Source organism: Hylobates moloch, unplaced genomic scaffold (genome assembly GCF_009828535.3).
Source record: "Hylobates moloch isolate HMO894 unplaced genomic scaffold, HMol_V3 SCAFFOLD_13, whole genome shotgun sequence".
Taxonomy (NCBI): domain Eukaryota; kingdom Metazoa; phylum Chordata; class Mammalia; order Primates; family Hylobatidae; genus Hylobates; species Hylobates moloch.
In genome coordinates this window covers 34,961,127-34,988,069 of record NW_026652288.1, presented here as the reverse complement: position 1 = coordinate 34,988,069, position 26,943 = coordinate 34,961,127, and the positions used below count along the sequence as shown (strand labels likewise).

At 45.5% G+C, this 26,943-nt stretch overlaps 2 protein-coding genes across 4 annotated transcripts in view; one reads left to right on the top strand and one right to left on the bottom strand.

Moving 5' to 3' along the window:
- Positions 1 to 20,623, bottom strand: part of CEACAM8 (CEA cell adhesion molecule 8) — a 33,405-nt gene extending 12,782 nt beyond the window's left edge. For 2 of the 3 annotated variants that reach the window (XM_032172789.2, XM_032172790.2), the window contains exon 1: positions 624 to 687. In XM_032172789.2, coding sequence (XP_032028680.1) covers positions 624 to 687 — 64 coding nt within the window. Of the gene's footprint in view, positions 1 to 623; positions 728 to 20,568 lie in introns of those variants that run through there. The other variant, XM_032172791.2, reaches the window with a different exon arrangement.
- Positions 1 to 26,943, top strand: part of LOC116480610 (carcinoembryonic antigen-related cell adhesion molecule 1-like) — a 1,172,951-nt gene that overhangs the window by 802,647 nt on the left and 343,361 nt on the right.

Genomic DNA, 26,943 nt, shown 5'->3' with positions numbered 1-26,943 from the left:
GGGCGTCCTTGGGAGACCCTTTCCATGACACCTCCTCTGGAGACCCTGGGTCTTCCCTTTCTGACCTTTCCCTGCTGTGTTCCCTCCAGGGCTCCTGTCAGTGCCTGACCTCACATTCTAGATGTCTTTGTGTGTCTGTCTTCCTCCCCAGGAGAGTGTGAGCTCTGTGAGGACAGGGACTTGTGTGATGTTGGCTGCACCCCAGTGCCTGGGACAGACTGCAGACTCCTGTGGATGAGTTCCTGAGCATTCCCTGGGCCCTCTGCTTCCTGGGGTTTATTTGCCAATGTCTGACGTTGTTGGCTGAGGACAATGTTTCATATCCTGGTTATGCTTTTATTTGAAGTGTCATCTGGTATGGTTATTATTATCATTTTTCAAAATGTAGTGGCCAGTGATGATTAACCAGGAATATGGAACACTTGAGATGTTCCTGCTTCTTACCAAGTCCAGTTCAATGTGATTTTCCTGTTGTGACCCCTGCCCCTCTCTTGTGTCCTCTCCTCTATTAAGGCTCCAACAGAAGCCCTCTGTCCCCTCTCAGAGCCCTGTCTTCCCCAGGAGACCCCAGCCAGTCACTGCTCTTCCTCCTCATGTCCTCTCCCAAGAAGTCCTCTCCTCACCTGTGAGCAGGAGCCCCTGCCAGGGGATGCGCCATCTGCAGGAAGGGGCTGAGATGGGCCCCATGGTCTCTGCTGCCTGCGTGTTCTCCTCTGTGGAGATGAGCCTGGGATCCAGAAACTTTCTGAGCACGGCTGTCAGCTTTGCTGTCCTTCCTCCTTTTGTGCTGAGCCTCTTCCCGGGGCAGGAGCACTTCTCAGGCTCATGGGCGGGGTCTGTGCCCAGGACACCTCTCTGTCCCCTCCCCTCTCAGTCCTGCCTCCCTGTCCCTCCTTTCTCTTTATTTTCTGTCTGTGTTTCAGGCCCCTGGGAATTGCTGAGGTCTCTGACTCCTTCAGCAATGATTCTCTCACCCAACCTCTGCACACACTATGCAGACACACACACACAGAGAGACACACACACACACACAAAGAGACACACACAGTCACACACACCCTGGAGATTCGATGAGCACAGCCCTGTGCCCTCAGCATCCTGCAGCCCATGTCTCCAGGTCGGGATGCACAGTCGCTCCCCCTGCCCTCTCCCATCCCCATCTGGCTCTTCCCTTCAGATCAGGAGGTCAGGGCTCCGCAAGGACCCTGTCACAGGGACACCACCACTGAGCTTTGGGGAGGTGTGTGCTCACTGGTGAGAGTGATTCTCCCCCTCTCTCATTGTGTCAAGCTTGGTTGCAGCTTCCAAGGATGGACATTCAATGTCCTGGATATCCCAGAGGAGACTATCCTTACTGGTGGTGTGCAGGGCAAATAATCTCTTATGCCTCCTGAGAGAGAGGGCTGTTCTGGTTGGTCAGTGGGGACTGTGGGCCTAGTGGTCATCAGGGACAGGTATCAGCCATTTTCTTGCTCTTTGGGTTCTGGCAGCTGAGCTGGGGCTTGGGCCTTCCATGTTCTCTCTAACCATCTTGGGTGTCCTCTGTTTTCGCCCAGCTGACTGTCCTGTGGTCACCCCACCTTCCCTATGGTTAGTGCAGCAGGAAGTGGGGAGTTGCCCAGGGGCCCCACAAGACAGTGCTCTCTGAGATCCAGGAGAGGGAGCCTGGGACAGAGCAGGGGCTCAGAGCTGGAGAGACCCATCCCAACTTACTCTGCAGCCAGGATGGGCTCAGCCCTCTCCATGCTGATATCTCCTGGGGTCTGTCCTAAGGGTTTGGACCTGGCCAGGCCCCTCTGTGTAGAGGAAGGATGGGCAGTGGCCGGAGAGCCCGTCTGGGGGGACGTTGCTCACACCTGAGAGGGCAGGTAGGGGTGGGCCATGTTCTGGGAACAAAGGGAGCTCATCCCTTGCTCCCCAGGTTGTGTACATGAGAGAGCGCTCTCCTTCCTCCTGGCTTCACGAAGGACAGCAGGGAGCAGGTGGCCACATCCCAGATAGTGCCTGGGCGTGACCATCACATACTCTCCAAGCCTCCTGGGGTGCAGAGGGAAGGTCATAGGGTGCCTGGCTGATTCCCCAGAGGCACTGTGGGCCCTCAGGCAGCTGTGGTTCTGTCAGCGCTGGGCTCAGCCTGTCATGCCCTAGAGAACAGGACACACGGAGCAGGGGCGGGCATTTAGGGAGCAGTCACAGAAAGAGTTGATGAGGATAGAAGGAGGTCACGAGGGGAAAGCGCCCAGTGTGGCGTCGCGTGCACCAGCGCTGCCCTGGGAGATGCCTTTAGCTAGGCCCAGGGAAGGATTGGGTGTGTGGGGCAGGAGCTGCCTGCAGAGGGAGCGGCCTCATGTTGCCGTCTGCCTGGCTGCAAGGAGGAGCTGACAGAGTCCGTATGGGGAGCTTGGAGGGTAAGGAGGACGTGGGCCGAGGTGCCCTGGTGAGGGTGGACCCTGCTGGGCTGTGGGTTCTGCTGAGGGAGGTCAGCAACCCCTGGGAAGGCTCCAGGCTGGAGGGACTCTGCCGCCCTCTGGTGGACTGGAAGGGAAGTGTGGGTGGCCGCAGTCCCAGGCCAGGCTGCGTGTTTTATTCCACATGGATCTGCACATTTCACACGAGGTCACCCACATGTTATGTCAGAGCTCCATCACATTCCAGCCACACGAGTCCCAGTCTCTGTGGTTGCAGGTTCATTGTCCTCCCCCTTTCACAATCAGATGTCCCAGACACAGATTTCTGTTACCTGTGAGTTTGTGTTTGTGTGCAGTGGGCTGCACTGTGTATGCCCTGGTGCAGTGATGTCTGGGTGGGGCTGAGCACTGGGCAGGGAGAAGACCCCCTTCTCCAAATTTCATCACGTTAAGGATAAAGGCTTCAATAATTTTGGGGGGACATACTCAGTTTCCAGCAGGGGAGCTGGGAGCTGCTTCATTTCCCGTTCTTGAGACTTGGCTTTCTTTGCTGAGATGGCTTCACACTCACAGTCCCACTCTGGGCTGTAGCCCCACAAAGCCTGTTTCCTCCTCACTTTTTCTGCCCATTCCTGGGTTTTCTTCCTGTGCTACCATCTCCCTGTGGCTTCACCTGCTCCCGTTCCAAGCAGCTTCCCCTAGGTCGCTGCCCCCCCTCACCATCTCTGGCCTCATTGGCCTCTGCCATTTTTTCTGAGGCCTGAGCTCAGAGTTCTGAGCCCTGATCCCAGGAATGGTGAAGCTGGGATGGGTGCTGCCGAAGGTACTGTTCTCTGTGGACAGCTTGACAGTGAGGCACCCTGATGTGTCACCAAGGAGGAGGCCATTGAAGAAAGCTGTTCTTCAGGGGTGCTTGCATCACAGTGGGGGTGGGGGGTAGACACTCTGGAGTGGGCTGGACCCATGAACTGCAGGGACCCTGTTCTATCTCAGGGACCAGCTCCTCCAGCCCCGTGTTTTTCTCTGTGGCTGATTCTCTGGTGTGATCTCTGAGCCTGTGTTAGTCCTCCTCACAATGGTCACAGCTGTGTGTGGAGATCTAATGGGGTGTGTGTGGCTCATGTGCTCACATAGAGTGTCCTGGGGTCAGGCTTTATGACCTACCCTGCCCCAACTCCACAACAAGATCTGAATAATGTGCCAAGTAAGATAAAGTCAGAATCCATGGGGGAGGGTGAGAGTCCTGGCAGTGCTGAGGTCTGTGCCTCCAGCTTAACTCTCAGTCTCTTTGCAAATACATTTATGTTGTGCATCTGCAGTTGGCTGGGCAGTTTCATGTCTCTAAATCCTTGAATCTCTCTGTGGATAAGGTCACGAAGGGTCTGCATGTAAGTGCGTGAGGGCTATCTGATTAGGGTGGGTATGTTTTACATAGTAGGTTTTCTTCACCAAAGACTTTTCAAAAAATTGTGATAGAGTGTATATATGTACATTCATATATATTTGTATGTGTAAGATAAATATATATTTATAAATATATCTGTAAATATGCACATTTATATATGTATAATGTGCCATTTTAACCACTTTAAAATGTGCAAACGAATGGAATTAACCACATTCACAATGTTAAATAACCATCACTAGTATTTTTCCTAGAAAATTTTCATCATTCTAAACTGAAACTCTGTATCTTTTAAACAATAACTCCCTATTTCTTCCACCCTAGACCTTGATTATCTCTAGTCTTTCTGTCTCTATGAATTTGCCTGTTGTTGGGGTTTCTATAAATGGAATCATACACATATTTCATTTTGTTTCTGGCATATTTCATTTAGCATAATGTTTCCAAGGTCCCTGCATGTTCCAGCGGGTGTCAGAGCTTCATTCCTCTTTATGACTGATTCACATTTTGTTTTTATGTATCACCATATTTGTTTATCCACATTCATGTGTTGATGGACACTTGGGTTGTTTCCATATTTTATCTATTGTGAATAATGCTGCAGTCAACACTTTCATTTGAGTACCTGTTTGAGTCCCTGGATTCAATTCTTTGGGTATAGGGCTGGGCGCGGTGGGTCACGCTTGTAATCCCAGCACTTTGGGAGGCCAAGGCGGGCGGATCACGAGGTCAGGAGATCGAGACCACGGTGAAACCTCGTCTCTACTAAAAAAAAAAAATACAAAAAAATTAGCTGGGCGTGGTGGCGGGCACCTGTAGTCCCAGCTACTTGGAGAGGCTGAGGCAGGAGAATGGCATGAACCCGGGAGGCAGAGCTTGCAGTGAGCCGAGATTGCGCCACTGCACTCCAGCCTGGGCGACAGAGCGAGACTCTGTCTCAAAAAAAAAAAAAAAAATTCTTTGGGTATAGAGCTAGGAATAGATGCTGTTTCACATAATAATTCTATGATTAGCACTTTGAGGAATAGCACAACTGTCTTTCATAGTGGCTCTACCTTTTTATATTCTCACTAGCAATTATGAGGATTCCAAATTCTATGTAAGGCTGCCACACATTATTTAACATTTTAAAAGAATGATAGCCATTGTTGTCAGTGTGATATGGTATCTCATTGTGGCTTTGACTTTGCAGTTTTCTAAGAACTAATGATGTTGAGTGTCTTTTCATGTCCTTATTGACTATTTGTATTTCTTCCTCTTCCTCCTTCTCCTCTTCTTCTTCCTCTTCTTCTTCTTCTCCTTCTCCTTCTTCTTCTTTTCTTTTTTTTTTTTTTGAGATGGAGTCTCACTTTTTTGCCCATGCTGGAGTGCAGTGGTGTGATCTCAGCTCACTGCAACCTCCACTTCCTGAGTTCAAGCGATTCTCTTGCCTCAGCCTCCCAAGTAGCTGGGACTACAAGCGTGCACCACCATGCCCAGCTAATTTTTGTATTTTTAGTAGAGATGGGGTTTCACCATGCTGGCCAGGCTGGTCTCAAACTCCTGACCTCATGATCTACCTACCTCAGCCTCCCAAAGTGCTGGGATTACAGGCATGAGCCACTGCACCTGGCCTGTATATCTTCTTTGAAGAAATGTCTATTTGAGTTTTTGCCCATTTATAAAGGGGGTGGTTTGTCTTTTTGTTATTGAGTTGTAGCAGCTCTTTATATATTCTGGACAGGAAGCTCTTCTATATGTAATTTGCAAATTTTTTCTCCCATTCTGTGCCTAGTCTTTTCACTTTCTTGATAATGTCCTTTGATGCACAAAAGGCTTGCATCTTTATAAAGCTTAATTTATCTATTTTTCCTTGTTGTTGCTCATGCTTTTGTGTCATATCTAACAATCCATTACCACATTCGAAGTCATCAAGATTTACCCCTCTTTTTCTTTTTCTTTTTTTAAAAAATATATATTTTATTTACACAGGTTTTTGGGGGAACAGATTGGTATTTGGTTACATGAGTTTTTTAGTGGTGATTTGTGAGATTTTGGTGCACCCATCACCCAAGCAGTATACACTGAACCCAATTTGTAGTATTTTTTCCCTCACTCCCTTCCCACCCTTTTTACCTGAGTCCCCAAAATCCATTGTGTAATTCTTATGCCTTTACATCCTCATCACTTAGCTCCCACTTATGAATGAGAATATACGATATTTGGTTTTCCATTCCTGAGTCACTTCACTTAGAATAATAGTCTTCAATCCCATCCAGGTTGCTGAGGATGTCATTAATTCATTCCTTTTTATGGCTGAGTAGTATTCCATCATATATATATATATTATATATATATATATATATGATGTATATATATATATGATGTATATATACACACACACATACACATACATATATACCTACCAAGTTTGTTTATCCACTCATTGATTGATGGACATTTTTGTTGGTTCCACATTTGTTTTGGTGACTATGGCTTTATAGTATAGTTTGAAATCAGGTAATGTGATACCTCCAGATTTGTTCTTTTTGCTTAGTCTTGTTTTGGCTATGTGGGCTCTTTTTGGTTCTATATGAATTTTAGGATTTTTTTTCTAGTTCTGTGAGATATAATGGTGGTATTTTGATGGGAATTGCATTGGATTTGTAGATTGCTTTTGGCAGTCTGGTCATTTTCACAATATTGATTCTACCCATCCATGAGCATGGGATGTGTTTCCATTTGTTTGTGTCATCTATGATTTATTTCAGCAGTGTTTTGTAGTTTTCCTTGCAGAGATCTTTTACCACCTTGGTTAGGTATATTGCTAAGTATTTTTTTCCAGTATTGTAAAAGGAGTTGAGTTCTTGATTTGATTCTCAGCCTGGTCGCTGTTGGTGTATAGGAGAGCTCCATCACATTCCAGACCCACGAGTCCGTCTCTGTGATTGCAAGTTCACTGCCCTGCCTCTTTCACAATCAGATGTTCCAAATGCAGGTTTTGCGTCACCTTCTGTGAGTTTGTGTTTGTGTGCAGTAGGTTGTACTGTGTATGCCCGGGGTGCAATGATGCCTTGAGATGAGCACTGGGCAGGGAGCAGAAGAGGGAGGTGCAGGGCGGGAATATCAATGTTAGGGGAGCAGATGGGGAGCAGGGACAAATCATCTTCATTTCTTGTTGTCAGGGACAAATTCTGGGGCACATCACCTGATTCTGGGGCACAGCAACCCACTGTTCGTGTTCCTGGGTGTCGTGAGTGCTCATAATTTCATGTGTCCTTGGCATCCATTTCTTAAGGTGTAAGCTTAACTGCCTCTTATCAGAGGCAGGACTTGGTCACCATGACAGTTTCCAATACTGTACCCAGTCAAAAAGGCTCCAGTTAGTGGCCAGAGATAAAATCTTAGAGGCATCTCTCCTGCCTACTGTGCTGAGATCCCCTCCCTCCAGCTGCTTCCTTTAAACTGATCGTTTCGACATTTGTCTTCAAATTTAAAGTGACCACCTCTCAGTCATAGTATGACCTCCTTGACCCAGTGTTCACTTGTTTTAAACCCGCCCATTAAAGCTCCCTGTTGTAAACCTGTCAGACAACACTCTGGACCCAGTAAAGCCATTGGCCTACCAGGACCCTTCTCTCCTCCCTCCCTGGGCTCCCTGACCTCTGCGTGGTCTCCAGGTGTGCTGTGTGCTTCCCCATGTCTGTAAGTAGTAAAACTCTTACACTTTATTTTATTATTATTATTTCTAGTTTTTGAGACAGAGTTTCTTTCTGTCACCCAGGCTGGAATGCAGCGGTGCAATCTCTGCTCATGGCAACCTCTGCCTCCTGGGTTCATTTTTGCCTCAGCCTCATGAATAGCTGGGATTACAGGCTTGTGCCACCATGTCTGGCTAATTTTTTAATTTTTAGTGGAGATGGAGTTTCATCGTGGTGTCCATGCTGGTTTCAAACTACTGACCTCAGGTAATCCACCTACCTCTTAAAGTGTTGGGATTACAGACATGAGCCAGTGCATCTGTCCAAAACTCTTACACTTTTGCATTGTGGTTGTGTCACTCACTGAAGCCTCACCTGCCATCTGGGGCCTGACATCGAGGCTGACCCAAGGGACCCATGCAGGTTGAGCCCCTGCTGGAGTGCTTTTCTTGAGGCCTTGGTGCTGCTGGGGACAGGAGCTGCCAGCTAATATGATAGAGAACCTGAAGAGTTTCACTCAAAACCCTGGGCTAGATGATGTATTCCTGGGCTTGGGCTGCTATAACAAACACCATAGCCTGGGTGACTTAAACAATAGAGATCTATTTCTCATCGTTCTGGAGTCTGGGAAATCCAAGGTCAGGGAGACAGGTGACTCAGCCCTGGTGAGGGCTTCCTTGCAGATGCCTACTTTCTTTTTGTATCTGCACATGGTGTGGGTTTTTGAGGGGGTGGAGAGACAGCGAGGGAGAGGGAGAGATGCCATTCTCTTGTATTTTCCTTTTATTATAAGGGAATTAATTCCATCATGAAGCCCCTAGCTTTATGACCTAGTCATTCTCTAATTACCTCCTAAAGACCCCACCTCCAAATTCCATTTCATTAAGGATGAGGGTTTCAACAGTTTTGTGGGGACACATTCAGTTTCTTTTTTCTTTTTTTGAGATGGAGCCTCACTCTGTCATCCAGGCTGAAGTACAGCAGCATGATCTTGGCTCACTGCCACCTCCGTCTCCCAGGTTCAAGTGATTCTCCTCCCTCAGCATCCCCAGTAGCTAGGATTACAGGCATGCACTACCACGCCTGGCTAATTTTTGTATTTTAGTAGAGATGGGGTCTCCCCATGTTGGCCAGGTTGGTCTCAAGCTTCTGATCTCAAATGAGCCACTTGCCTTGGCCTCCTAAAGTGCTGGGATTACAGGCTGATTTATTCAGTTTCTAGCAGGGGAGGTGGGAGCTGCTTTCCCTCCTGTCCATGGGACCTGGCCTTTTCTGCTGAGATGGCTTCACACTCACAATCTCACCCTAGGCTGCAGACCCACAGAGCCTGTGTCCTCGACTCCTCTCCTGCCCATTCCTGGGTATTCCTTCCTGCACCACGTTCTCCATGTGGCCCCACCTGCTCCTGTTCCAGGGAGCTGCCCCTAGGTTGCTGCCCTTCTCACCATCTTTGGGCTCACTGGCCTCTGCCATTTCTTCTGAGCCCTGAACACTGATCACTGGCAGGGAGAAACGGTGAAGCTGGGATGGGTGCTGTCCAAGGTGCTGCTTTTTGTGGACAGTTTGACAGTGAGGGAACCTGATGTGTCACCCCAGAGGAGGCCCAAAAGCTATTTCTCAGGGGTGCCTGGATCGTGGTGGGGTGGGTACATTAGAGTAGGCTGGACCATGGACTGCAGGGACCCTGTTCTGTGTCAGCGACCAGCTCCTCAAGCTCCATGTTCTTCTCCGTAACTGACTGCCTTGTGTGCTCTCTGAGCCCAAGCTAGATTCCTTCCCACAATGTCCAGAGAGTCAGAGCTGTGTTTGGAGACCTAATGGGGGGTCTTGTGTGCTCACGCAGAGTGTCCAGAGAACAGGCTTCGTGACCTCCCCTGCCCTACCCCCACATCAAGATCTGGATAGTGCGCTAGGTCAGATAAAGTCAGAATCCTTGGGGAGGGTGTTGTCCTGGGAGTGCTGAGGTCTGTGCCCCCAGCTTAATTCTCAGTCTCTTTGCAAATACATTTAAGTTGTGCATCTGCAGTTGGCTGAGCAGCCTCATGTCTCCAAATTCTTGGATCTCCCTCTGGATAAGGTCATGAAGGATCTGCATATGTGAGGGCTATCTGATCAGGGTTTTACATAGTGGTTTTTTTTTTTTTTTTGAGAGGGAGTCTTATTCTGTCACCCAAGCTGGAGTGCAGTGGTGCGATCTCGGCTCACTGCAGCCTCCACCTCCCGGGTTCAAGTGATTCTCCTGCCTCAGCTTCCTGAGTAGCAGGGATTATAGGTGTGTGCCACCACGCTCAGCTAATTTTTGTATTTTTAGTAGAGATGGGGTTTCACCATATTGGTCAGGCTGGTCTTGAACTCCTGACCTTGTGATCCGCCCACCTCAGCCTCCCAAAGTGCTGGGATTACAGGCGTGAGCCACCACACCTGGCTGTGTTTTTTTTTTTTTTTTTTTAACTAAAGACTTCTAAAAAATTGTAGTAGAGTGTATGTATGTGTATATATGTAAGATATAAATATATATAAATATACATTTATATACAAATGTAGCATGCCATTTTAACCACTTTAAAAGGTGCAATCAAATGGAATTAACCACATTCACAATGTTAAATAACCATCACCACTGTCTTTCCTAGAAATTTCTCATCATTCCAAATTGAAACCCTGTATCTTTTAAACAATAACTCCCTATTTTGTCCACCCTAGACCTTGATAATCTCTAGCCTACTTTCTGTCTCTATGAATTTGCCTATTCTTGATGTTTCATATAAATGGTATCATACACATATGCCATTTTGTTTTGGGCCTATTTCAAGAGCATAATGTTTCCAAGGTCTGTGCATGCTCCAGTGTGTGTCAGGGCTTCATTCCTCTTTATAGCTGATTAACTTGCTGTTGTATGTATCACCATATTTGTTTATTTATTCATGTCTTGATGGACACTTGGGTTGTTTCCATATTTTATCTATTGTGAATAATGCTGCAATCAACATTCCCATTCAAGTACTTCTTTGAGTCCCTGGATTCAATATTTTGGGTATATACCTAGGAAAGAATGTTGTTTTATATGGGAAGTCTGTGAATAGCTCTTTGAGGAAGAAAACAACTGTTTCCCATAGTGGCTGTACCTTTTTATATTCTCACCAGCAACGTATAAGGATTCCAAATTCTACATAAGGCTGCCACTTGTTATTTAACATTTTAAAAGAACAATAACTATTTCCCGAATGATTAATGAAGTTGAGTGTCTTTTCATGTCCTTCTTGACTGTTCGTATATCTTCCTTGAATAAATGTCTATTTGAGTCATTTTCCTATTTATAAATTGGGAGGTTTGTCTTTTTATTATTGAGTTGTAGCAGTTCTTTATATATTCTGGAGATGATACCCTTGTCTATATGATTTGCAATTTTTTTTTCTCTTATTCTGTGTCTGGTCTTTTCACTTTCTTTTCTTTTTCTTTTTCTTTTTTTTTTTTTTGAGATAGAGTCTTGCTCTGTCGCCCAGGCTGGAGTGCAGTGGTGTGATCTTGGCTCACTGCAAGCTCCGCCTCCCGGGTTCATGCCATTCTCCTGCCTCAGGCTCCCAAATAGCTGGGAATACAGGCGCCCGCCACCACGCCCAGCTAATTTTTTTTTTTTTTTGTATTTTTTTAGTAGAGACGGGATTTCACCATGTTAGCCAGGATGGTCTCGATCTCCTGACCTTGTGATCTGTCCACCTGGGCCTCCCAAAGTGCTGGGATTACAGGCGTGAGCCACCATGCTTGGCCCCCTTTTCACTTTCTTGATAATGTCCATTGACATAAAAAAGACTTGTGTCTTGATAAGCCCAATTTATCTACTTTTCATTTTTGTGTCTCATGCATTTGTGTCATATCTAAGAATTTACTGTCACATTTGAGGTCATCACGATTCACCCCTATATCTTTTCTAAGACATTTTTATGGTTTTAGCTCTTATATTTAAGTCACTGATCAATTTTGAGGTAATTGTTTGGTATGGTGGGATGAAGAGTTCCATAAGTTCATTGTTTTTCGTGTGGTTATCCAGTTGTCCCTGCACCATTATTTGAGAAGACTATTCATACCCCATTAAATTATCTTGACACTCTTGTCAAGGAGCAATTGACCGTAAGTATGAGAGTTTATTTCCGGACTCTCAGTTTTATCCCATTGGTCTCTGTGTGTATCCTTATGCCAGTAGCACACCCTTTTAATAATTGTACTGTTCATGAGCTTTCAAATAAGAAAGTACAAGTCCTCTAATTTATTTTGGCAAGATCGTTTTGGCTATTTAGGGGTAGTTTTTTCTTTTGAAAAACAACTACATCAATGGTTCACAATTGGGGAAAGCTTTTCTCTTTCCTCCTGGAGGGAATTTGGCTGTCTAGAGACCTTTTTAGGAACCTAATCTAAGTAGATAAATTATCCCCACTTCCCTTGCTGAGGTGTTGTGTTAAAGTGTGCATTGCCTCCCGTGGAAGAATTGAGAGATCCTGGAAGCACTTGGCCACATGGTAAGGGACAGTGAGTTCCATGATAATGGGCACAGAAGACATTGTTTGGAACACAGTGTTGTTGGAGGAGCTGTATGCATCTCTACTACTTTATTTCTCTGTACAACCAACATCTCCACCAGACACAGTAGGTATTAAAATCATTGTTTATCCTCTGTTGCACGGATCTTGGCTGACCTGTCAGCAGGAGCTAGAAGTGATACCTGGCAAGGCAGGGGAGGAGCAGGGCTCAGCAGGGTGAAAGCATCTGGGACCCAGAGAAGCCAGAAAGGTCTGACTCTTAGAAACTAGGGGCCAAGAGGTGGGTGTCCTCAGGGGCAAATGGATCACAGTGGTACCCATTGCAGTGGACTGGAAGAAGGTAAGAGACACTGGGTATCCTATGTCCTCTCTCAGCTCCCTAACTGAAGATTTGGGGTCTGGGCTGTTTCTGTCCTGTAGCAGGCAGGGGGTAGACAGGGATGGCTGCATATCAGGCCAGAGTCCATGTCATCTTGTCAGGCACTGTCACTGCAGATGGAGAATTCTATTCAGACACCTGGCCTGGGCACATGTGAGGGACCACCTCCTTCTTTTAAAATTATTTTAAGAAAACAATATCAGCAAATGTGATCAATGTTTATTTTTCTAAAATCATTATTAACGTCATGTTTTACAATATGTCTCTTAGGGAAATGGTGAGAACCATGAACACAATGTGTGTTTTAAGTGGACTCTCCTATAATTTCAACTTTTATACATTCTTATAGAAACTATTTTCTCTTTGAACACAAAGGTAATATCTCTGTGTTCATTTCTACTTGGAACTCTGTATTTGGGGTGGAGCGAGTCACATTTCCCCACAAAATATGGAAAGCATTTGACTACCAGAAAAAGTGTCCAAAACCTGCTGGTAATATGATTATAGGGCTGCAGGTGGAGGTCAGTTCAAGAGATGTGAAGGAAACTAATGTTGAGTAGTTTTTCTCAAAATCATGTGCAGAAGGAACAACCTCCGCCCACCTCATATTGGGATGAATGAGGGACAGAAATAGAGGTCAGTAATTTAAAGATCAAATTCAAGAGTGGGCAACAGGTTTGAGATGTGAATGGGTGTGAGAGGTGGACGGGTGAATGGTGAAGATGTTCAAAACACCTTCCTACCCCATATTGAGCCCCTGAGGTTGAGACAGTGTCCAGAGCAGAGGCAGCAGAATGCTGTGAGCTCACAGGGCCGGCATGAGACTTTAGCACAGTCTAGCTACTAGGTCTATTTTGGGATGGATTCATATTTAAGGAATAATCTAACAGTATGCAATTTTGAAAATATATAGAAATTCCTTTGCTATGAATTTTTTCTTCATAAGATATTTCTTCTTAATGAGAGAATTGATTTTTTTTTGAGATGGAGTCTCAATCTGTCACCCAGGCTGGAGTGCAGTGGCATGATCTCGGCTCACTGCAACCTCCACCTCCCGGGTTCAAGCGATTGTCTTGCCTCAACCTCCTGAGTAGCTGGGATTACAGGCGTACACCACCAAGCGCAGCTAATTTTTGTATTTTTAGTAGAGACAGGGTTTCACCATATTGATCAGGCTGATCTCGAACTCCTGACCTCGTGATCCATCTGCCTTGGCCTCTCAAAGTGCTAGGATTACAGGCATGAGTGAGGTGGACTGTAGACCCTTTTGATTTGTGGTTACAGACCCTTGGAAAAGCCTCACCCTTCCTGCTGTGAGGTACAGGTAGTCATGTGGCATCACCTCTAAACGTGTCTTCTCCTGAGACATCAAGTTTCTGATTAAGTCAAAGTCATTTCAACAGACATTGAAGATGTCAGTTTTACTCTCACACTCACAATTCTTCTACCAAGAGATGAAAGATTTTACTGGTGACTTGTTTGTAGATATTAAGGTAGATCAGTGGTTCGGACAGGGGAAATTTTGCCCTCCAGGGGGCATCTGGCAATGTCCGGAGACATTGTTGGTTGTCAGAGCTGGGGGAGAGCCCCCAAATGGTGCTGAACATCCTAGAGCTCACAGACAGCCCCACCAGCATGACCACCCCAAATGTCAACGCTGAGGAGTGGAGAGCCCTGCGGTGCCCTTCCTCAGCTTCCCTGGGGCTTCCTCTCACCTGCTCCTCCCCTCTCTCCCGACCACTCCTTCACCTTAGTTTCGTCGTTGCCCAACAGTCCCCTCCACCTGAACTTGCTCTTAGTCCAAGGCCAGCCCTGATATCTGAACTCTCCTGGCTTCATTTTGCTCCTTAGCAGGAGGTGCCCACTAGAGGGCGCACTCGCCCTTCCCGGCACTCAGGCTCTACCTTTCCTTTCTAACACGAGCGTGGCTGGCCCAATCCCAGCCCTCAACAGTCTTTAGGTTTGCCCTCGGGGCAGCTCTTGGACAGGCATCAGGAACCCCAGGGAGGAGCCTGACTCTGGAGATTTTTGTGCATGGACTGGGGACCCGGAGCCACCCCAGGACCCAAGTCACTGGGGAGGGGCTGGGTCCATGCATGGGGCGGCACACTCAGGGTCCGGACACTCCTGCCCTGTGTGGGTGCTGGGGACATGGCCATGCGCCTGTGTCCCTAAAGGCTCTGTCACTCAGGATTTGTGCCTGAGGGCCTTGGCTGGGCTGCTGTGTAAACTTCCAGATGGAGCCTTTCCCAGTGGGGCACGAGTCCTCCCAGAGATTTCAAGGAGGGCCTTCACCAGGAAGAATCAGGAGGGACGTGACAGCCACCGGGGTGTAGTTTCCCCCCAGGGCCTGAAAAGAGGGACCTCTTTTCATCATTTGCCCAGAGTGTTTGTACTGTCTCCATCATGATGGAATGATGTGGAATTTCATGCAAGGCCATTTTGCTTCTGTTCTGCTAATAATAATTTTGTTTCTAGCTAATCTGTTGATGTAGTAAAAACAATTGTTAACGTTGCTATGTTAAAGTGTGGCATTTTAACATGATGTTAAAACGCTACATTAAACCTTGCATTTCTGGGGAAGCAACTCAACGTGGTAAATTCTGACTCATTTTGGTCGTACTTCATTTGTGGATTTTCCCTCTTTGTTTCTGAGTAGGGCCTGCAATTTTACTTTTTCATTGTTTCCTGGTTTGCCTTTGATAAGAAGGTTCTACTTCCACAAAAATGAGTTAATGAGTATTGTTTATTTTCTTTTTCTCTGGAAGTGTTGTGTAAGGTTGATAGGAGCTGGTCTTTGATTGTTTTGTGGATTTTAAAAATTTAAACTGAAGAGATTTTATACTTCTTGTTTGGTGAAGTAACATGGACATAGCATAATGTCTGTATGTTTGTATGTGCCAATGACAGCCCTGTCCAGATCAAGACAGAGCACATTGTCTGCACCAGGCAACACTTCTGCGCCCCTCCCAGCCATTGCAAGCACCAGGTCACTGTCATTCTGATCTCTATCACCAGAGATGGGTTTTGCCTCTTGGGAACTTTATAGCTGTAGAATCGGGCTTCATTTTCCCTTCTGCATTGGCTCCTTTCTTGCAACTCGCTGTGTGAGATCATCCATGTTATATGTAGCAGGAATCCATTTATTTTCATGTTGTAAATTATCCCTTAGTTTGAATACACCACTGTTTTATCCCCTGTATTGTTGCATATTTGGACTGCGACACTATTTGGGTCTTCTGAATCATGCTGATGTGGACGTTTCTACACATATATTTTGGTGGCCTTGCTCATTTCCTTGAGTGTAGAGACCATTGTATATGCTGGAACTTCTAAGATAGCTACACATTGTAATTTTCCTGTTAGAGAGTTGATCACATCTAAATTCCCACCAGCAACATCTCTGTGTCCAGTTGTTTCAACTCTTGGTATTGGCAGTCTATTGAATTTTAGCCTTTCTTATGTTGTTGGGATGAGATTTCATAATGGTTTTAATATACCTTTCCTAAATAAACAATAGCGCAAATGCATCTTTTCATGTCCTCATGGGCTATTACACATGTTCTACCATCTGGTGCCTCTTAGAGTTTTCTGCCATTTAAAAACATTGTGTTGTCAGTCTTTCTCTTATTGTTATTTTGTTATGTATCTTGGGTATGGCTTCTTTGTCATATAGATAGATACACATGTCTGTCTCTGTATGTCTTGTGTATGCAGGAGAGAGAGAAAATTGGGAACCTTTTGTAGAACAGACATTCTCAATGTCAATGAATTTTATCTGTTGTTAAAAGATTATCATGTCATGTGAATTAGAGATGTAGATTTATCTTTTTTTCTCTGTAGAGATATTCACGGTCATCTCAAATCATCTGCTTTTTGTGAGTATGCACACGAGTGTGCATGTGTTTGCATGTGTGCAAATATTTTAATTATTAAGTAAGATTTTAAGATGGGTGGCTGGGCATTGTGGCTCATGCCTGTAATCCCAGCACTTTGGGAGGCTGAGGCAGGATTTGAGCCTAGGTGGTGCAGACCAGCCTGGGCAACGTGATGAATCCCTGTCTCTATTAAAAATATGAAAAATGGAATACTATGCAGCCATGAAAAATGATGACTTCATGTCCTTTGTAGGGACATGGATGAAGCTGGAAACCATCATTCTCAGCAAACTATCACAAGGACAAAAAACCAAACACCGCATGTTCTCACTCATAGGTGGGAATTGAAATGAAGGGAGGACCAAGTGGCATGTTTCGCTTTTGTTAAAAATATTTTGTGACATGTACCTAAAATTGAGGATAATTATTAAGATTATTGGAGGGACCCAAATTTTGCTAAAATGTAGGCATAGTTTCTGCAATCCCTTACTGCTCAGGACTCGTGTACAGAGGTCACAAGATTTGTGACTTCCCTAATTGCTCCTATAGATAACATCACTATTGTAGAACTCGAGATTGGTCTTTTAAGATGTTCCTCAGACTTTTGCGTTTTGGCAACCAGCAGAACTCATCCAGACCCATGATTAATGATTCATCCATTCATGTGGCTTCCATCCAGAGGCAGATTTAACACAGATAATTTTCCCCACCTGCATGATTTCATCCCCAGCCAGTCAGCAGTACTCATTCCTTAGACCTCTGCAGCTGAAACTATCCTTGAAAACCTCTAATTTCTGAGCCACTAGGGAGGCTAATTTGTACAATAATAAACTTCTGTCCTCCTGTTTGACAGTCTTGGCCTAACTAAAATCTTTTGTAACTGCAAGTCGCCATCTCAGTAAATTGGTTTTGTCTGTGCAGGGTGCAAGAGGAACCCATCAGGTGATTATAAGAGTGGATTGAGGAGTTGCTCATTTCTTTCCAGTGGCCTGTTTCATGTTTTGGCTCCTGGAGGAAGAGATCCCTGGATGGGGACACAGTGGAAGCTTGTTCTCCTGGTGACCTGGGACATTGGCTCATGATGGAGCCTGGCAGAGGTGACTGCTCTGGCTGATTTCTGTGCCTTTCCTATTGTCCAGCAGGTGGGCCAGGCCACAGTGTGAATAGGAAGGGAACAGAACAGTCAGCCTTGTTAGAGGAGTGTCTGGGGAAGGCCTATGTGTGGGGGAAGCTGTGCAGGGTGGGGTATCCTAGTTGGAATGAAGGGGGAGGAAAATGAGGGACCTGGAGGAACAGAGACACCCATGGCAGTGAGCAGTGGGGGCTACAGTGGCCTAAGAGACCTCAGGGTCCAGGGGCCCCCACTTCCTTAGTCCAGGACCAGGGAGCCCTGGAAACCCTTCCATGCCCAGGGAGCCTCAGTGTCACATGAGATGGGGTGGCTTTAGGGGTAAGGGTTCATAGGGATAGAACATGGGTCTCAGGCCCTGAGGGACAGAAAACCAGTGTGGACAGAAACTCCTAGGATCCTGTATCCAGAATCAGGTGTCTAAAGAGGTTATAGATTATTCATTCCTTCATTCATTCCCTTCCTCCTTCACGAGAAAGCTACTGAGTGTGTATGTTACATTGGGCCTGTGCGGCTGCAGGGTGCCAGTGGGGAGAGAAAGCAACGTCCTCTCTTTTATCCTCCCATGGGAGTGACACCAACACATCAGTATACAAGATTTCAGGTCCAGTGAGGGGCATTAGGATCTGACGGGGAGGACTGGACATTCCTTGCTCTGACTTTGATCGTTGAGGCAGGCAATTTAGTTCTGGAGTAAAAACTTATCAGTTGTCCATTTGCTCTCACTCCTCTGAGGTCTAGATAAGTAAGAATAAAGGATTTGAGCCAATGGATGACTGTGGGGTCCCTGGAACCCCAAAATCCCCACTTCTGGTGGAGGAGAGGATGGGGCTGTGGCTGCAGCCAGACCTCTAGTGACTCTGATCTGCCCCTTGTGTTTGTGTGACTCTGGTTCAGTGACTATGCCTCCCCGGGTCTCAGTTTTCTCTCAGTCAAATAAGCTAAATGGCAAATGGTCTGTGGCTTGTCACGTTGTCTGTGAATGAAGTTTAAATTATTCAGTCACCTGACCTAATGCTTGGCACAGAGGATGTGTTCACACAAACAATGTTTATTATTATTTGCCTACATGAAAGAGCATATCTAGGCCTGATCCATGATGAACAAGATGCTACCAGGAACATCTCTCTTCTGTTTCTGCCCCTGAAGACATTGAATTATCTACGGAGTCTCTTAAGTCTCCCAGGGCAGTTGGCTGATGGCCTAAGAAGCTTGTCCATCTGTCCTCTCCACTGTGAGTCTCAAGTGAAGGACTAAGCTCTGTCCATGCCCAGATGAGGCTCTGGGTGCTGAGCCCTGGCTGTTAAACAGCTCCAGGAACCACGGCCCTTGTACAGCTGGTAAACCTTTGCTCCCAGTCAGCCCTGCCCAGGAGGCCACAACCTAACCCTGGCACACATTCCCCAGGGTCACATGAAGTCAGGATTCTGGGACCAGGTTCTGGGGCTGAGGCTTCCAGGGTTGAACTTCTCTAAGAGAATCCCCGAGGGCCCCTCAGGCTAGGCCCTGACCAAGTTCTCCAGGGAATTTCTCAGGGTCGTGTCCATGGGGAAGGCACGGAGTGCTTGGCTGAGACTGACCTCCACCTTCTGTGTCCCTCCCATCAGACTGTCCTTCCTCTGCAGTGAATGTCTGCAGGGTCTGGATTTGGGAAAACAATTTTGATCTGCAGATGTTTGTCTCCCCTGTGTGTGTCCTGCACTAAATGCTCAAACCCTAAAATGGGACATAATGCAGAGGGGTACACAGGCACAGTCCAGGTCTAACAGTTCTGAGTGTTTGAAGTAGAACTGACCCCCAACACCCAGAAGTCATGAGGAATCACTCACGGTGTATGCTGATCTGTGCACTCATTCAGTCGTAAGATCTGCCTTTAAAATTTGTAGGGTGTAGGATCCTGAGTCATTCAGGGCGATGTTCCAGATCTCCAGGCATGCATTGGGGTATACTGTCTCTTGGCCACTGTATGCAGGCCCTGGGATAGTTACTTCCTTGTGTATTACATATCTTGCAATTCAGTGGTCGGCGTCTATTGTTTCCCCTTTGTACCAGTTGTGGCCAAGTATATCCTGGGGCAGATTGTAGACAAGTAGAACAACCTCCTTCTTCTCTACAGCATTGGATGGCAGAACTTCAACTGTAACTTGAGCAGTGGTGGGCGGGTTCCAGAAGGTTAAAAGTGAGGCTAGGAGAGGGAGAGAGCACCAGCCAACATTGGGACCTATGTATTGGGGGGAAAACATGGGGCCCTCGGTCCTGAGAAGGTCTCTTCACCCCTCAGCCTTTGAGTGTGTGTGTGTGTCCTACTGAGTCAAGGTTAGCAGCGTGATCCCCATTCCTTCAACGTCTCTGACCTTGGCATTTTCCTGTTTGGAATCCTCTTCCCCAGGGGTCTGCATGGCCCCCTCCTCACTGCCCTCAGGTCCTGCTCACATCAGGGCATCCTTGGGAGACCCCTCCCCTGACACCTCCTCTAGAGACCTTGAGTCTTCCCTTGCTGACCTTTCCCTGTTCTGTTTACTCCACAACTCCTGTCAACACCTGACCTCACATTCTAGATCTCTTTGTGTGTCTGTCTTCTTCCCATGAAAGCACGAGCTCTGTGAGGGCAGGGTCTTGTGTGATCTTGGGTGCACCTCAGTGCCTGGGACAGGCTGCAGACTCCTGTGGATGAGCTCATGAGCGTTCCCAAGGTCCTCCATGTCCTGGACCAATTTCTGAGGTTGGAGGCTGAGGATAATGTTTCATGCCCTGGTTATGTTTTTATTTGAAGTGTCATCTGATATAGTTATTATTATCATTTTTCAAAATGTAGTGGCCAGTGATGATTAACCAGGAAAACAGAATACTTAAGATTTTCCTGCCTCTTACTAATTCCAGTTCTATATGATTTTCCTGTTGTGACCCCTGTCCCTCTCTGGTGTCCTCTCCCCTATCCAGGCTCCAACAGAAGCCCTCAGTCCCCGCTCAGAGCCCCGTCCTCCCAAGGAGACCCTAGCCAGTCACTGTGCTTCCTCCTTGTGTTCACTCCCAGGAAATTCTCTCCTCAACTGTGAGCAGGAGCCCCTGCCAGGTGATGTGCTGTGTGCAGGGAGGGGCTGAAAGGGGCCTCATGGCCTGTGCTGCCTGCGTGTTCTCTTCTGTGGAGATGAGCCTGGAATCCAGAAACTTTCTGAGCACGGCTGTCGGCTGTGCTGTGCTTCCTCCTTCTGTGCTGAGCCTCTTCCCGGGGCAGGAGCACTTCTCAGGCTCATGGGCGGGGTCTGTGCCCAGGACATCTCTCTGTCCCCTCCCCTCTCAGTCCTGCCTCCTTGTCTCTCCTTTCCCTTTCCCTTCTGTCTGTGTTTCAGGCCCCTGGGAATTGCTGAGGCCTCTGCCTCCTTCAGCAGTGATTCTCTCACCCAGCCTCTACACATGCTATGTGCAGACACATAGACACACACACAGAGAGACACACAGATACACACAGTCACACAGACACCCTGTAGGTTGGGTGAGCCCTGTCCTGGGTCCTCAGCATCCAGCCGTGTTTATGGCTCCAGGTCAGAGTGCACAGTTACCCCTTCTACCCTCTTCCATCCCCATTTGGCTCTTCCCTTCAGAGCAGGGGCTTGGACTGCACCAGGGCCCTGTCACAGGGATCTACCCTCACTGTGCTTTGGGTGAGCTAAGTGCTGGCTGGTGAGAGGGACACTTTTTCTCATTGTGTCAATATTGGCTACAGTTTCCAAGGATGGACATTCAATGACCCAGGTGTCCCAGAAGGGACTGTCCTTCCTGGAGGAGTGCAGGATGAATCTCTCATGTCTTCTGGGGAGAGAGGCCTCTGCTGGTTGGTCAGTGGGGGCTGTGGGCCTTGTGGTCCCAGGAACTGGTCTCAGCCACTCTCTTTCACCCTGGGTTCTGGTTGTTGAGCTGGGGCTGAGGCCTGTCCATGGTTTCTCTGACCATCTTTGGTGTCCCGTCATCTGCCCAGCTGACTGTCCTGTGGTCACTTCACCTTCCCCAAGGCTGATGCAGCAGGGAGTGGGGGGCTGCCCAGGGACTTCACAGGGCATGGCTGAGTCCCAGGAGAGGGAATGTGGGACAGAGCAGGGGCTCAGAGCTGGAGACATTCAATCTGACTTACTCTGTGGCCAGGATGGGCTCAGCCCTTCCTCTGCTGACATTCCCTGGGGTCTGTCCTGAGGGTTTCGACCTTGTTAAGGCCCTCTGTGTAGAGGAAGAACAGGCAGTGGCTGCAGACCCCATGTGGGGGTCACTGCTTACACCTGAGAGGGCAGATGGGGTGGAATTTTGGGATGGATTCGTATTTAAGGAATGATCCAACAGTAGACAATTTTGAAAATGTACAGAAATTCCTATGCTATAAATTTATTCTGCATAAGGTATTTTTTCTTAATGAGAGAATTGACTTTTCATTCATAGATAGCTAAGATGGCCCTAAGATGTTGAGAACATCAGAATGGACTGTTTGGTGTCTTGTGGTGTGGTTTCATGCTTTATTTCTCCCACCCCATATCTACAGAATTCTCCATATCCCATTTTGTAATGTAAGTCAGTGGGTGTCATTCTGGTTCGTGGTTACAGACGATTGGAAAACCCATACCCTTCCTGCTGTGAGGTACAGGCAGCAATGTGGCATCTAAACATGCCTTCTCCCGTGACATCAAATTGCAGATTAAGTAAAATTCATTTCAACAGATATTGAAGATGTCAGTTGTACCCCTCACATACTCACAATTCTTTCACCAAGAGATGAAGGATTTTAGTGGTGAGTTGCTTTGAAAGGTTAGTGTAGATCTATGATTCTGTCGGGGCTAATTTTGCCCTCCGAGGGGGGCATTTGGCAAAGTCTGGAGAAATTGTTGGTTGACAGAAATGGGGGAGGGAGTCCTGTGACATTGAGTAGGTAGAGTTCCCAGAGGGTGCTGAACACCCTGCTGCTCACAGAGCCCCATTAGCATGACCACCCCAGTGTCAGTGCTGAGGAGTGCAGAACCCTGCTCTGCCCTTCTTCAGCTTCCCTGGGTCTTCCTCAGACCTGCTCCTTTCGTCTTTCTGGACTGCTTTCCCATCTCAGCCACCTCCTTGTACCTGGTTCCCTCCACCTGAACTCACACTTAGTCCAAGGCCAGCCCTGATCTCTCAACTCTCTTGGCCCCTTTTTGTTTACCAGGAGGGGACCACTAGAGGGCACCCTCACCCTTCCTGGAGCTCATGCCCTCTCTTTCAATTTTGAGACAAATATGGCTGCTTTTACTGTCACAACTCAAGCCCTCCAGATTCTTTAGATTTGCTCAGGCGGCAGCACCTGGACAGGCATCACGGACCCCACGGAGGACCGTCACTCTGGAGATTTTGGTGGCATGGACTGGAGACCTGAAGCCACCCCAAGGCCCAAGTAACTGGGGAGAGGCTGGGTCGAGGTGAGGGAGCTGCACACTCGGTCCAGATGCCCCTGCCTAGTGTGGGCACTGGGGACATGTCCATTTGTCTGTGTCCCTAAAAGTCCTGTCACTCAGGATCTGTGCCTGAGGGCTTTGGCAGGGCTGCTGTGGAGCTTTCCAGATAGGGCCTTTCCCAGTGGAGCACGAGTCCTCCCAGGGATTTCAAGGAGGGCTGTTGCCTAGAAGAATCAGGAGGAATGTGGCAGCCACCAGGTGCAGGTTCCTCGCAGGGCCTGAAAAAAGGGACCTCCTTTCATCATTTGCCGTTCATGTCTGCACTGTCTGCATCAGGATGGAATGATGTGGAATTTCATGCAAGGTCATTTTGCTTCTGTTCTGCTAATAATTTTTTTTCTAGTTAATCTGTTGATGAAGTAAAGGCAATTGTTGACTTTTGGGTGTTAAACTCACCTTTCATTTTTGGGGAACAACTCAATGTGGTAAATCCTGACTTTTTTTGGGTCATATTTCATTTGTGGATTTTCCCTCTCTGTTCCCAAGTAGGGCATGCAGTTTTACTTTTTCATTGCATGATGTTCTCCTCCCCGTGTCCATGTGTTCTCATTGTTCAACTCCCGCTTATGAGTGAGAACATGCGGTGATTGGTTTTCTGTTCCAGTGTTAGTTTGCTGAGAATGATGGTTTCCAGCTTCATCCATGTCTCTTCAAGGGACATGAACTCATCTTTTTTTATGGCTGCATAGTATTTCATGGTGTATATGTGCCACATTTTTTTTATCCAGTCTATCATTGATGGGCATTTGGGTTGATTTCAAGTCTTTGGTATTGTGAGCAGTGCAGCAATAAACATATGTGTGCATGTGTCTTTATAGTAGAATGATTTATAATCCTTTGGGTATATACCCAGTAATGGGATTGCTGGGTCAAATGGTATTTCTGGTTCTAGATCCTTGAGGAATCACCACACTGTCTTCCACAATGGTTGAGCTAATTTACCCTCCCACCAACAGTGTAAAAGCATTCCTATTTCTCCACATCCTCTCCAGCATCTCTTGTTTCCTGATTTTTTAATGATTACCATTCTAATTGGTGTGAAATGGTATCTCATTGTGGTTTTGATTTACATTCCTCTAATGACCAGTGATGATGGGCTTTTTTTCATATGTTTGTTGGCTGCATAAATGTCTTCTTTTTAGAAGTGTCTGTTCATATTCTTTGCCCACTTTTTGATGGGGATGTTTGATTTTTTCTTGTAAATTTAAGTTCTGTGTAGATTCTGGATATTAACCCTTTGTCAGATGGATAGATTGCAAAACTTTTCTCCTATTCTGTAGGTTGCCTCTTCACTCTGATGATAGTTTCTTTTGCTGTGCAGAAGCTCTTTAGTTTAATTAGATCCAATTGGTCAATTTTGGCTTTTGTTGCCATTGCTTTTGGTGATTTAGTCATGAAGTCTTTGCCCATGCCTATGTCCTGAATGGTATTGCCTAGGTTTTCTTCTTGGGTTTTTATGGTTTTAGGTCTTACGTTTAACTCTTTAATCCATCTTGAGTTAATTTTTGTGTAAGATGTAAGGGAGGGGTCCAGTTTCAGTTTTCTGCATATGGCTAGCCAGTTTTCCCAATACCATTTATTAAATAGGAGCTTTCAACCCTGCCACAGCTGCATTTACACCCATTCTTTCTCACTGCTAATGCAGTTTATTTCTTCTTCTTCTATTGCTTTGCTGATGAATTAGTCCAGAAGTTTAAATAACCTTTTGTCAACTTTTTTAGCAACATTATTTTTGAGTTTATGGATGCTTTGCATTTTTAAATTTGTCTTCTAGTTTATTATTTTCTACTTTTAAGTTTCTTACACTTTTATTCTACTTGCTTTGTTTTTCTCTCCCTTCTTATTTGGACGATTAACTCATTTTTAATCAATGTTTTCAGTAGAAGCATTTTGGGTTGTGAATTCCCTGGGGCATCACTGTGGCTGCATCTTATAACTTTTGGTAGATGTAGCTGTTAATCAAGTACCAGGTACTTAATATGTTCATCACTGTGTCTTGATTGACCTGTGCTTTGAAAATCCCTAGATGTCTAATTTTTCTAATTTCTAAAATTTATGTTACAGAGATTACATCTAGATCGAACTGTATACAAAATAGGTGCTTGAGTAAAAATTATTCAATAATATCTGCTAATATATGAGTAAGCCCAGTCTTCATAAATGTTCCTTGTGGACTTAAAGAGAACATCTGTGGTGCAGGGTAGTTGGCTGTAACGTGCCATTGTCATTGCCTGTTGATTGTGTGGTTGAAATGGTATCATTTGTAGAGATTAGGCATGTTCCTCGAGTATTGACAAAGTCTTTAAAGTGACTTATTGTGGACAACATGGACATTCAGAGTGTTAGGTTGATAACTAGCAATGGTCTTGAACAGAACAATGTATTCCTGGACATGTTCCAAATGAATAAAAATTAAATGTCAAATCAAAGCCACCAAAGCACCTCAAAGTGGGGAAGGGCTTTATTATTGTATAGCCAAGGAAGAAAAGATTGATACCCATGAAAATTTCAAAAAGAGTCTTCATGTCAAAAAGTTCTCTTTAAGAAAAACAAATACTATCTTAAAATATTTGCAATTATAATAAACAATGAGATAAGGTGCTACTATATAAAGAATACACAAAATTAACAAGACCAAAGCATAGCAGAGTAGAGGGCAAATATTTGAAAATCAGTTCACAGAAGAAATGTTAACGCTCACTGTTTTCAAGATCATGATGTTTATTTAACATATTAGAGTTCCTAGCCTAAAGCAATGAGAAATGAAAGATAAATCAGTGGTATGAGGATTAAAAAACTAGAAATAAAACCATCATTAATTTCAAAGAATAACATTGTTTATATAGAAAGATTCAAAAGAATCTAATGGAAATAATTAGAAATAATAAGAGAGTTTAGGGAGCTGAGTAGTATAAGAACAGACTAAAATATATTAACTTAACAACAAACAACTATGGTGTAATTAAAGAGAACATAATAGTGCCAGAGAATATAAAATATTTAGGAGTCAATTCAACCAAAGACCAAAATGCATACAATCTCTTCAGACAAAATTATAACAATCAAGAAACACTAAAGAAGGCCTAACTAAATGGAGAACTATACCATATTTATGCATCAGAAAAATAAATATTCTAAAGATGTCAATTCTATCTGAATTGATGTGTTGATTACATATAAACAGGTTCACCACATTGATCACAAATCTCTGAGACCAAAAAGTTGTAAAACTTTCCTTTTCTTTGTCTCAACATTTATTTTAGATTCAGAGGGTACATGTGCAAGTTTGTTCCCTGGGTATATTGTGTGATGCTGAGGTTTGGGGTACAAATGTTGCTCTCATCCAGATATTGTGCATAGCACTGAACATTTTGTTTTTCATTTCTTGCCCGCTTTCTTCCCTCCCCTCCAGTAGTTTCTAGCTTCTCCTGTTGCCATTTTTTATGTCATTGAATATCCTATGTTTAGATCCCTCCCTCTTATCAGGTTACGGTTTATAGATTTTTCTTCCTGTGTTAATTTGCTTAGGATAATGGTCTCCAGCTGCGAACATATTGCTGCAAAGGAATGATTTTTTTTTTAATGGGTGCCCAGTATTCCATGGTGTATAGGTAGGGATTCCTTATCTAATCTACTCTTGATGGACACCTAGATTGATTTAATGACTCTTAGACATATGAACACAGCTCACCCTCCTATACACAGGAGAAATGAAATTTGAGGTCCAGGGACAGCAAATGTTAAAATACAACCCCAGCCTCAGATGTCCCCAAATAGACGTTTGATCACATAATGTGTGGGAGCAACTGAGGTGATAGCACCCTCCCCTACTTTTCTTGGAAACATAAACATTTGTACACACCGTGTGGAGTAAAATTTCTAAATGCATGTCAAAATTTAAAATATATTTCTTTTGGCCTCCCAAACTTCACTGGGAAGAATTTATTACATTTGCAGTAATGAAAAATGACACCTAATCATAGTTATTCACTGTAGTGATGGTTTCACAGCAAAATATTGAGAAGCACCTAGATTTTTCACCAGTATAATGCTAATTAATCAGG